This window comes from Bos indicus, chromosome 1 (assembly GCF_029378745.1).
Source record: "Bos indicus isolate NIAB-ARS_2022 breed Sahiwal x Tharparkar chromosome 1, NIAB-ARS_B.indTharparkar_mat_pri_1.0, whole genome shotgun sequence".
Lineage (NCBI taxonomy): Eukaryota > Metazoa > Chordata > Mammalia > Artiodactyla > Bovidae > Bos > Bos indicus.
Genome location: NC_091760.1, coordinates 70,534,296 through 70,547,401, shown reverse-complemented (window position 1 = coordinate 70,547,401; position 13,106 = coordinate 70,534,296). Strand labels below are relative to the sequence as shown.

Genomic DNA, 13,106 nt, shown 5'->3' with positions numbered 1-13,106 from the left:
TTAAAGGAGGTTGTATGTATGCATTTGTATTTTTAAAAAACACTAGAAATCTTATTCTGTCTTTTTCAGGTCAGTTGAACATAATGATGGTCAGAGTGTCCTAACAGACTCACTGTGGAGGCGGTATAGTGAATTTGAGTTGTTGAGGAACTACCTTTTAGTGTACTATCCACATATTGTTGTGCCACCTCTACCAGAAAAAAGGGTAAGGAGTGAAATGGTGGTGTAGTTTAGAAGTAGTTAGCGCTGAGACTGTTCTTCATGATTGTTTTTTTTATCTAGGCAGAATTCGTTTGGCATAAACTCTCTGCTGACAACATGGACCCGGATTTTGTGGAAAGACGACGAATTGGTTTAGAAAATTTCCTCTTGAGAGTTGCTTCACATCCCATCCTTTGTAGAGACAAAATCTTCTATTTGTTTTTAACACAGGTATTTTTCTTTTATTTAGTCTTTTAAAAAATTTCATTTTACTTGGGATTTTAAACATTTTAAATTGTGGACTGCTGCTGCTTAAGGATTCTCTTGGAGCCGCCCTTTGTTAATTTATATGTATTTTAACAGTTTGTTTTGTTTTGAATTTCCAAAGTATTATATCATTCTTTTGGTTAACATTTTTATACTTAAAGATACTAAAGATGGTACTTTTTGGTATCACTTAAATGGTATCAAAGTTAGTCTTTAGTTTTTTGAATCCCGGATCTATAAAATTTTGGGGCTGTCTCCGGTAATCTTTTGGAATCTGGATTGTATGTGCCTCTCCCCCATCTCCCATGAAAGAAGAACAGAACGATGGGTATTTAATTTGGGATATTACTTATGGGCTATTTTACAGTGATATCTAAAGTTATCTTTAATTTTTAGGAAGGCAACTGGAAAGAGACGGTAAATGAAACTGGATTTCAGCTGAAGGTAAGGGTAATTGTATGAAATAATGTGTCATGTCCATATACAATTTCTAGCACAGTGCCATGCCTTAATGGATACTTGCTATTTACTGAATGAGTGAATGTTGGAAATAGGCTTTACATCTAATATCACTGGTAATTTTAAAGAAACAATGCGGTTTATTTTTGATTGGTGTAATTTTTGGTAATAGTGAGACTATAATGGGCATATTTATGTGTGAATTTAATTCTCTTGGGAAAGAACATTTTGAAGCAGTAATTTACGTTTAAGCTATAGATTTTCCCCGCAGTATACTCACATTATGCTTTTTATGTTTTTTTCTTTCCTCTGTCCTTGTCACTGTCACTCTTAGTGGTGCCCACGTAATTGCTAACTCTATTAGATAGAAAAAACACTTCTAAAGGGTTGAACTTGGGTTTTCTTATCTTAGTAGGCTAAAAGAGTAGCCATCAGTCATGCTTATTTTGTATACTGAGACACGGTGGCCAGTTTTGAGTGGGCATAGGATTCATTTTGTATCAGTGATACAGGTTTAATTAGATTTTGATTGCTCATCATATTGATCATTAGAATTAGTGTTTGGGAATGGAACTGTTACCTAAAAATTAAAGACCATGTCAGTCATAAGATGACTACCCTCACTCTGCTCTGCTCTCCCCTCCTGGTTTACAAAAGTAATTTAACACTGCATATTTTTTAAAGTTTTCATCTTTTATGTAAACAGAATATATAAGAAGGAAAAGTAATATAAATTGATATATAAATTGATAAACAGTTCATATGATATTGCAGTAACAGAAGTTCAATAGGTTTAGGCAGCAAGAACAGAATGTCTTTACAGTAATTTTCAGAACTAGAGATTTATGCATTGGCATATAGGTATTTTAATTTTAACACAAAAAGACAGGAGAAAACATTTTTTTCTGCACAGAAAATGTAATTAAGTATCTAATTTTGTCATAAACCAATTTTAACTTACTGGTTCAACTTATGAGTTATCTGAAACTTCAGATAACATGAAAAAATTAGTGTTTTCTTAGCTGTAACTCACTATAGTGCTCAAAGAGAGAATAATAGAATTTTGAAGATGATTTGAAATAACTCTGAACTTTAAAAAATTGTTTATATTTTGATAGAATTTTATGAGAACTAGTCCAGGATTTCTTAGGAGCTAATAATGAAGAAAAGAACAAACTAAAATATTTTTTTGGTGATGCTCTTTATATAATAGAAAATTTAAAAACTCTTAACTTTTTAAGAGTTTCATTGATTTAGTCATTATTTTAGTAACTGGTTATCAGTTGTTTGTCCTTAGCACAGTTTTTGGGCGTAACTGGGTGGCCTTGAGAAAATTCATGAATTTCCCCATCCATTTAGACTATTCTGTTTACAGAGTGCCTTGAATCTTGTGTGTCGGTGCTACCTAAGTGTTTAGATATAATGTTTTATATTTGGGTAGCCTTACGGTAAAATCCTAGTTTCACTTTTATAAAATCTTTGAAAGGTAATACTCTGTTGAGTTCAGTTCAGATGCTCAGTCGTGTCCGACTCTTTGTGAATCGCAGCACACCAGGCCTCCCTGTCCATCACCAACTCCTGGAGTTCACTCAGACTCACGTCCATCAAGTCAGTGATGCCATCCAGCCATCTCATCCTCTGTCGTCCCCTTCTCCTCCTGCCCCCAATCTCTCCAAGCATCAGAGTCTTTTCCAATGAGTCAACTCTTGGCATGAGGTGGCCCAAGTACTGGAGTTTCAGCTTTAGCATCATTCCTTGCAAAGAAATCCCAGGGCTGATCTCCTTCAGAATGGACTGCTTGGATCTCCTTGCAGTCCAAGGGACTCTCAAGAGTCTTCTCCAACACCACAGTTCAAAAGCATCAATTCTTTGGCGTTCAGCCTTCCTCACAGTCCAACTCTCACATCCATACATGACCACTGGAAAAACCATAGGCTTGACTAGACGGACCTTTGTTGACAAAGTAATGTCTCTGCTTTTGAATATGCTAAGTTGGTCATAACTTTCCTTCCAAGGAGTAAGCGTCCTTTAATTTCATGGCTGCAGTCACCATCTGCAGTGATTTTGGAGCCCCCAAAAATAAAGTCTGACACTTTGCACTGTTTCCCCATCTATTTCCCATGAAGTGATGGGACCAGATGCCATGATCTTCGTAATACTCTGTACACAGTGTTAATAATTTGAAAAGTAGGAATTGAAATGGACTAGACATAAAATGTATAGGGAGAATTTGGAAACATTTGCAAGGAAATGGAACCTTTTGGACGAACACATGCATGTTTGTGCATGCATACATTCAAGCATGTACATGCATCTGTGTATATCTATATATATATATAGAGAGAGAAAGACTCACTTCTCTTATCTGGAGGTTGTGTATTTGGTAGTTATAACTAACCTGATCACAGTCAAAAGGTGGGATTTAGAACTGACTTCTGAGATGTTCAGATGGATGTGACATAACTTACTACAGTGTTTACAGATATACTTTGGTCCTTTCACATAGTATCCAATTAATTTTATTGTAGTTATCCAAACACACGACTATTTTTAGTCGGCAGCCTACTAGAAAGTTTTAAAGGTCTAAAGGTGCATACTGCTGGAGATAGGCATACTGTGACGATAGTGAGAATTGACAGCGAGCCTGCCGGTAAAGTATAACAGTGATATGAGCGTCAGACACTGCAGTACTGGGGTCTGTGGCATGGTGCCGAATCCCCACTCACCTTTGTAGCCTCTCGGGCTTCATTGCATCACAGGTGGATTCAGTATTAGTTGTTTATAGTGGTTACTTTGAGGCTTCCAGAGAAGGTTGAATTGCTGTCTGAGTACTTATAATTCAGTGTTTTTTCTTCTTCTTCTCCTTCTTTTTAGCATGTAACTAGTATTTTGATGTAAAAAATTTTTTTAAATTCAGTGTTTCTTCAAGTGTGGTCAGTTGGCTTCATGAGTCTCAATATGTTGGGATTGTTCAGAATACTGAATCCTAGAATTCATTGCAGGCATATTGACTCCCATGGGCCAAAAACTTGACAAACATTGTTGTAAGATGACCGATAATGTTTTTAGGAAGATAATTTTAAAAGATTATCAAAATTGGTAAGAAAAAAAAGTTTAGAACCAAAAGCAGCATTTTTTTTCTGAATATCATTAACATTAAATGTTTACTATGTGCTTAAGCACTGTACTCTGATACAGTGTTCATGGTTTTTTTGCTGGCAGCTGCCTCAGTACCTTTGAGGTTAGTTCAGTATTATCCCAGCTTTTTAGGTCAGGAGAAAGTGACTTAACCCACGGTCATATAGTTATAAGTGATAGAGGCTGAATTAAAGTCCAGGCCTTCATAATTACCATCCTGTATTACTTATCTTTTCACTAGCTACTTATATAATTAATGTATATAAAGATGATTGGTAAAGGAATGTTGGAAACTATATTTCAATGAAAATGAGATTGTTCTGAGTCAGACTGGAACTAATATAGTGTTATAGGTCAATAATGAAAGTGAAAGTGAAGCCACTCAGTCGTGTCCGACTCTTTGGGACCCCATGGACTGTAGCCTATCAGGCTCCTCTGTCTATGGGATTTTCCAGGCAAGAGTGCTGGAGTGGGTTGCCATTTCCTTCTCCAGGGGATCTTCCAGACCCAGGAATTGAACCCGGGTCTCCCACATTGCAGGCAGATGCTTTACTGTCTGAGCCACCAGGGAAGCCCAGGTCAATAATACTGCAATTAAAAAAAAGAATATTTGAACTTGGCTATTGGATTGTCATCATCAAATTGAAATAATAGCTTTAATTTCTCCCTTTTAGACATGTTTAATCTGTAGTTTGGGCCTGCTGCTGCTGCTGCTAAGTCGCTTCAGTTGTGTCCGACTCTTCGACCCCATAGACGGTAGCCCACCAGGCTCCCCCGTCCCTGAGATTCTCCAGGCAAGAACACTGGAGTGGGTTGCCATTTCCTTCTCCAATGCATGAAAGTGAAAAGTGAAAGTGAAGTCGCTTAGTCGTATCCTGACTTTTAGCGACCCCATGGACTGCAGCCTACCACGCTCCTCCATCCATGGGATTTTCCAGGCAAGAGTACTGGAGTGGGGTGCCATTGCCTTCTCTGAGTTTGAGCCTAATAGTTTACATTTTCTTAAATATTTTGAGTATTATACTCAACAGGATAATTGTAAAAATTTAGTTTTATAAAAGTCTGTGCTTTATTTTTTTTTGGCCATGCTACATGACTTGTGGGATCTTGATTCACCAACCAGGTATTAAACATTCAACGGAGGCCCTTGACAATGAGCACACAGAGTTCTAACCACTGGACCGCTAGGGAACTCTCTCCCCTCCCCTCCCCTCCCCACTCTTGTTCTTCATTTAACACAAATATGAGCAACAGACTTTTTCATCACTGTTGTATATTGGCATTCCTTCGTTTTTCTTGGATGTCTATATGATAACTTCTGTTAATTCACTGAAGGGAGAGCAGAGAGTTTCTCTTTAGAGTAATGAACATATTAACTAGTTACTTTAGTTTAAAGAAATACCATTTTAACCCAGTTACATGAAAGTAAGTGTCATCCATATGCCCAAATCTTAAATGAATTTAGGCTGACTGGGAAGTATCTAGAACCTTGTTTGTGGCTTGGAGCAGGAACTGCCACAGACAAGATCTGAGCCTTTAGGATCTCTGCTAACTCTGGAAAGTCCAGATGCTAGGTACCTACAGACTGTCGGATACTCTTCTAGGTGCTGTGGATCCAACTGTGGATAAGCTGGAAACATTCATAAGCCCCGTGTTCTTATGGAGCTTATACTGAAGTAGTTGAAGTTGAATTAACATCTGTTTAAGATACTTTAAAAGTTATAGGTGATAAAACAGAAAACAGTTGTCGTTGTGAGATAATATGACAGCTGGAATTTTTTCCCCAGGGATTATTTTGAGCTATGACAGTATAATTTATTGTTCAAATGGAGACAGTTTTGAGAATAAAAAGGGGCTCTGTTAATAATTAGGTTAGGACAGCAGGTGTAAACCATTAGTACTGTTCTGGGCAAACTGGGTCACATGGTTGAAGAGAACACTTGAGCTGAGACCTGAATAATGAGAAGCCTGCAGGGGAGTCAGCCTAAGGGTCAAGGAAGAAGAATGTTAGAGACAGGGCAAGCTGGTAATGGTTTACTAGATAAAGCTTGGAGGAAGATAAGAATCTGAAAATGAAGTGGAGGAAGGACAAGGTCTAGCACAAGAGAAGTATAGTATGTAATAGGGATTGGAAAGGGAAAGGGAGGTGGGGATTAAAGAATATGGGAAGGTATAAAGTTGGGACTGTAGAATAGTCGGGTTTTTTTTTTTCTTTTCATTCATCCAGTATACTTATTGCATGTTTTTCTTGTGCCAGGCATTGGGAAGTGTTGGGGATACAGGAATGAAAACGCAGTTTAAAGTAGTGCCACGGCGGCTATTGTGCAACTCTCGGGGCCCTATTCACATTGTGTTTTTCTTGTGGCTCTTATATTTTCATGGACAGCTAGGAAACAAGCAAACAGCCCAAGGGATTTCAGACAGTGCTGTAGTAAAGGAGACAAAGTAAGGTGGTATGAGACAGTGGTGTAAGGGCTTCTTTAGATACTTAGTGGGGAATCTGATAAGATGGATGAACGGTAACCTGTCAGATTTGGGTAGGGCTTCCCTTGTGGCTCAGCTGGTAAAGAATCCGCCTGCAATGTGGGAGACCTGGGTTCGATCTCTGGGTTGGGAGGATCCCCTGGAGAAGGGAAAGGCTACCCACTCCAGTATTCTGGCCTGGAGAATTCCATGGACTGTATAGTCCATGGGGTTGCAAAGAGTCGGACACGACTGAGTGACTTTCACTTTCACTTAGAGATCTAGCTTTGGGGAGAAGTTTCTGACTTGATGACATTTTAGGCAGTTTCTCTTTGTATGGAATCTTGTGAAATGATGAGCAGATTGAGTGGGGTATTATGATGGACTGACCTGACGGTGTTTGGTAAGCAAGGTTAGGATGGTGATGGTTTACATTTTATATGCCTTCTATAGTGGTAAATTGGTAATATTAAAAGTAAAAAGTAAATTGGTGGGATTCAGTATGAGATTCAGAAAAAGATACACATGAAAATTTTCTTTTTTTACTGATGGGTTTATGTACTTTCATCCTTATTTAAAAGAATCTCATTTGCTTGTGCCTATAATGTCACATTGGTAATTTGAAATCACTTAAAGAACACAAGGGAGTAATATATGCCTTAAATTCATATATGCTGTGATTGAAAGGACTTTCACATGCATTAGTTCCTTGGCCCTTCAGATGTAAGAAATGTCAAGAATTGGTAAAATATCCATTTATTTATTAAAAACTTTTTTTGGGGGGGCCATGCCACGGCATGTGGGATCTTCATTTCTTGACCAGGGATCCAACCTGTGCCCCCTACATTGGAAGTGTGGAGTCCTAACCCCTGGACTGCCAGGGAAATTCCTAAAATACACCCCATTTTAGAAATAAGAGAATCCCCTGAATTCAGTGACAACTTAAGCTTTAGATATTCTTGATAGCTCTTTGAGTTGCTTTTGGTCTAAAGTTTTAGGATGCTGGATTTGTGGAGTGGTGTATTATTGCAGTTTGTTTTTTTTTTAAGCTGTGTAATCTGGGAAGCCTTAGTTGTTCTGGTTTTTTTGTTTTATTATTTGGGGAGTATTTGTAATTAGGATTTGTAAGTTGGAATGATATAAAATGTTCAGGATGATTGGTATTTTCAAAACCAAATCATGTTATAAAATTGTTAACCGATTGAGCTACACCTTTTGTGAACCCTATTCTTTTGTGCCTTGGTCAGGGGAAAAAATACATTTATGTATATATTTTAAATGAGGACATAGACAAAGAGGATAACTTCGGATATATTAAGTATAAGTTTATACAGTGAAATTATTATTTAGTGTTGATCCTTCTGTCTCTCCTTTGAAATAAGGTAGAAGTGAAGGGGTTTTCCAGGTAGCTCAGTGGTAAAGAATCTGCCTGCCAACACAGGAGATGTGAGCTCTATCCTTGGATCAGGAAAATCCCCTGGAGAAGGAAATGGCAACCCACTCCAGTATTCTTGCCTGGGAAATCCCATGGACAGAGGAAGCCTGGCTGGCTGTAGTCCACAGGGTTGCAAAGATTTGGACACCACTTAGCGACTAAGCAGCAGCAGAAATAACTAAAGGTAGTTAAATAGTTGTGTCAGAATATCTAGAAATAAGTAAAGATTGTTTAAAAGTTGTGTTGTAATACTTTCTGTCAACTAGAAAGGAATTAATTTGATGTCATCTAGCTTGTTTTTTGGAGAAGGCAATGGCACCCCACTCTAGTACTTTTGCTTGGAAAATCCCGTGGACGGAGGAGCCTGGTAGGCTGCAGTCCATGGGGTCGCTAGAGTCGGACACGACTGAGCGACTTCACTTTCACTTTTCACTTTCATGCATTGGAGAAGGAAATGGCAACCCACTCCAGTGTTCTTGCCTGGAGAAATCCAGGGACGGGAAGCCTGGTTGGCTGCTGTCTATGGGGTCGCACAGAGTCGGACATGACTGAAGCGACTTAGCAGCAGCAGCGGCTTGTTTTAATTTAGTACAGGCATTTCCATATTTCTTTCTTTTCCTAAAATACTGATCATGAAAATGAGAAAAACCAATGTACATTTGGTTTAGATTCCGTCTGAGAATGACCCTCAGTAATGCACAGGCTTCAAAGCAGTCATTTTATTTAGTTTATATATACAGATCATTGTTTTTCTTGATTTAGAGAAAAAGTAAACTACTTTTTGACACAACCTATTCTGAGTTATAATAATGCAGAGCTGTATGCTTGCTCGCCTGTTGGTATTTACAGTTGTTTCACTTTGAAATCATTAACTGTCATGTATTCAATATTAATTTATAATATTTTTGCAGTGTTTAAAAAATAACTACTGGGTGTTTTGGGGGTATGTTTAATGTGTTTGACACAAATAATATGAAGAAAAGTATACTTGAATAGCTTAATTCTAAAGGGAAAATAAAACTGTTTGGATTTATACCCTGAAATATAATTGTATTAAGTGAATAAATTATTTTTTCCAGGCAGACTCCAGGTTAAAAGCGCTTAATGCAACATTCAGAGTGAAAAACCCAGACAAGTAAGGTTTTGTTTTAATAACAGTTACAATGTTGTTTTGAATGGTGCCTATCAATCTATTTAATTTTTCATTTCTGAATGTATGCACTTTATTTGCTAAATATTTTAAATAGTAATTCACATTAGTGAAATCCTTTTACAGTCTAAAACTGATTTTGAAATTTGATGTTTTTATTGGGATTAAGGTTGTAAGTAACTGACATTTTAGAAAATTAAACCACTGCTTTTTCCTGGAAGGATTTCTTAAGTGTTATTGAAGGTATCAGAAAAATGAGGAAAGTAATTTTAATTTCATATAAAATAGGTTTTTCTTAATAGACTTTGCTTGTCAGATATGTGCAAAACTCAAGATAATATCTATTTTAATAATAAACTATCTACTTTGAATGCCAAGAAAACTTGATAAATAAATGCATACTAATATAATAATTTCATGGAGCTATATCTATATGACAATTACCTGACTTCATTAATGTTAGTTTGGAGTTTGTGAGAGCATTTCTGTATTAAAGGAAACTGTGTATTCAGAAATAACTTTCCGGAGGGTGGAATCTAGGTATATAAGATTTGGTTTTGTTCATTCTCGGAATTTGCAGATAATTCAGGCTCTTCATTATACGGACCTTTGCCTGAAGCTTAGTTCAGTTGTACTTTCCAGTTAGAAATGTGCTTAGGTGGATGGGGTTTCTCCATACTTGGCGACCAAGTTTACAAGGTCTGTTAGAATTTCTCTAGTCAGGCCTTCAAGCCTTAACTTCTACATAGTGTACATTCTTAGCAGATAGAGGCCAAGTTTGCATAGTCTGATAGCCTGTTATGCTGATTTTCATAAACCATAACACATTAACGTAATGCCTCTACTTTTTAATATAACTTTTGAATATAAGATGTAAACACTAATATTTTAAAGTTTGGTAATTAGGAAATTGTGATGGTAACCATTGAGGTTTTCACTTTTTTAATAGACTTTGTTTCTTAGAGTAGTTTTAGGTTCCCAGAAAAACTAAGTGAGACATCATACAGAACTCCCGTGTCCCCTCTGCCCCTACACTTGCATAGCTGTTCCTGGATACACACAGCCACCCCTGGTATCCCTTTCCAGCGTGATACATTTGTTACGATTGATCAGCTTGCATTGAATCATCATGATGCCTGTCAAAGTGCATAGTTTACATCAGGGTTCACCCTTGGTGTTATATATTGTATGGGTTTTGAAACATGTACAATGACATGTATGTATCATTATACTATCATGAAAAGTATTTTCATTGTGCTAAAAATCCTTTTTGCTCTCCCTTTTTATCTCTTCCTCCCCATAACCCTAGCAACCACTTATCTTTTTACTGATTCGATAGTTTTGCCTTTTCCAGAATGTTGTATCATAGTATGGAGCATTTTCAGACAGACTTTTGCTTTACAGTATGCATTTAAGATTCCACTGAGGTTTTAATAAAGGTTATGACATCCATAATATATAATAGGTGTTGTCTAGATTAAGAACTAAAATTATGTCATCCTCCAAAAAAAGCTTTGGAAAATTTAAGCAGAAGAGTTTATGACATTGGTGAATGTACATTCGTTAGAGGAGCATGTAGATGAGACAGTTTAAATTAATATTTTAATGTAGCTGTTAGTTAAATGTTTTTTAATGTAATAAAAAATGTATTGTCAATTGTATGTTTGTCTTCCCTTTTCTGACCTACCCATCTTTTCTAGATTGCTAAATTTTGTTTAATATCCATATTATAGAATTTTAAATGTGATATGGCCAATAACATAACCAGGGCAGTTTTTGCTCCTAAGTTCTTGTTAAAGTATATAATTAGTAATAGAATTTGTTTGCCTTAAGTTTTAGATTAGAGAATTATCTATCAGTCATTGTTGTAACAGATTTTTAATATATAGAATCTCTGTTCTAGGTCTAGCTGGCCCAGTAAATTAATTATTATTCATACTGTTATTAAAATAGTTTATATCACTAAAATACTTTCTTTCTGTTCTTTCTTAAAATCTAGAAAACCAGAAAGAGTTTCAGAGGGAATACCAAAATGATACTCCTTCATGCATGTTTATTTTTCTTTACACTGTTCAAAGCAGTGAGGAGGAGGACCTCGAGTCTTCTACTTTCTTGTGGCAGTATTTGGCTGATATTTAGGAGGTAGACCAAGTGAGTAATAGAATGTATGGCATGAAAGAGAGGAGAAGGAAAACAGGTGGCACCCAGGTTTCATTCTTTAAACTGCTAGGGAGTACAGAGGAGAGAGATTTGATGGCATGGGGGAAGATAAGTTGAACTTTGGATATATAAGCAGCCACTAATATCTGCTAGCCAGTTGGCATTATAGATACAGCATTTAGGACAGAGTTTGGGGCTGGAGATAGATATTTGGAGTTAAGCAGCATGTAGATCATAATCGTGAAGCTTTGTGAATAAGTCACATAGAGTACGGGCTTCCCACATGGCACTAGTGGTAAAGAACCCGCCTACCAATGCAGGAGACCCAGGTTTGATCCCTGGGTCAGGAAGGTCCCCTGGAGGAGGGCATGGCAACTCACTCCAGTATTCTTGCCTGGAGAATCCCATGGACAGAGGAGCCTGGTGGGCTACGGTCCATAGAGTTGCAAAGAGTCAGACACGACTGAAATGACTTGGCACATACGCACACACATACAGTATGTAGACCAAATAATTGGTTGTAATATGGGCAAGGACCTAGGGCTGAACTCTAAAGAAACCAGTGCTTGAAGGGTGTTTTCCAAAGTATAATCTGAGGATTACCAGCATCTGAATCCTGTGAGTGAGTTTGTTATAAATTCAGATTCCTGAGTCCCACTAGGGCCTCTGTGTACAGTTATGGTGATTATTCATGCCCTCTTTTACTGAGAGGCCCTCAGTTGTGTTTCTGGCAAATATTTTAGGAGTCCTTTGCACACTAAAGTTGGCAGCATAAGAGATGGGTGAAGGAAGTCAGTCCTGCAAAGGAGACTTTAGGAGTGACCAGAGAGTAAAAGGAAAATCATTAGAAATTAACAATGATGTCAAGGAAATAAGTTTTTGAGGAGGGTGAAGTAAGCTGTTACATTGCTGGAAGAGCAGTGGTATCTGAAGTTTCAGGTCGTTATGGAGAATGGCAGATATTAGATTATAGAAACAAAGATTACTGAGCAGCATGAAGATTAGGGTTAGAGATCATGAGTTTATGTTTGTACCAAAAGATTTTTTTAGCAACATAAATTTTCTCCTGATTTCTTTTTTTCCCCAGTAGTTTTTCATACCAACAAATTTTATCTCTATCTCCGTTCCACGGTGTGAATTATAAAGTATGACATCTTTTCTCAGCTTTAAAAATATCTAAAGAAAATGTGGTTATTTAATTGTAGAACTTTTTGAGTTTGTATCAGTGTGTAAATGTTTAAGGCTAGCATATGGTTAAATAGAATCAGTTTCATTATTCTCAGGAACTGCTGTTTTGTCTTTCAGTTTTTGACTGCTCTTCATGAAAAAAATGATGTTTTGTTTCCTATTTCAGGAGATTTATTGAACTAAAACACTATAGTGATGAACTCCAGTCTGTCATCTCACATCTTCTTCGAGTCAGAGCTGTAAGTGGTCACCAGAAGCTTTTTGACAGGTGTTTTTATGGAAGTGCTTCTCATTTAATCATTATGTTTTTAAGTAATGGAAGGTGTTTATGATGAATAACTGATTTTTATATTCAAATTTGGTGTGTTATTCACCTAAATAACATTTTTTAAAAATTGTGAAATTTTTTCTGGCATAAATAACTTAAAGAATTTTAACCTATTGTTTTTTCTGTAGTCTATATATGGTTTCTTGTTTTTTTTTTTCTTAGTGTATGGTTGTTTTGACATTTATCAAAGTGCCTACCATTTCAGCATTGGAATATAATTTTGTGACTTTGATCTACATATTCTTTTATTCTTTCAAGATTTTTTTTTAAGGTTGGTGAATAGTTAATATTAAGCCATTCTGCATCTGTGCTCTTAA

The 13,106-nt window shown here is 36.8% G+C and overlaps 1 protein-coding gene across 2 annotated transcripts in view; it reads left to right on the top strand.

Annotated features, from left to right (window-relative positions):
* The window catches only part of SNX4 (sorting nexin 4), a 53,114-nt gene that overhangs the window by 18,307 nt on the left and 21,701 nt on the right, over positions 1-13,106 (top strand). For both annotated transcript variants that reach the window (XM_019956972.2, XM_070788825.1), the window contains exons 3-7: positions 70-205; positions 283-432; positions 865-912; positions 9,043-9,098; positions 12,628-12,700. In XM_019956972.2, the coding sequence (XP_019812531.1) occupies positions 70-205; positions 283-432; positions 865-912; positions 9,043-9,098; positions 12,628-12,700 (463 nt within the window). The remainder of the gene's footprint in view (positions 1-69; positions 206-282; positions 433-864; positions 913-9,042; positions 9,099-12,627; positions 12,701-13,106) is intronic.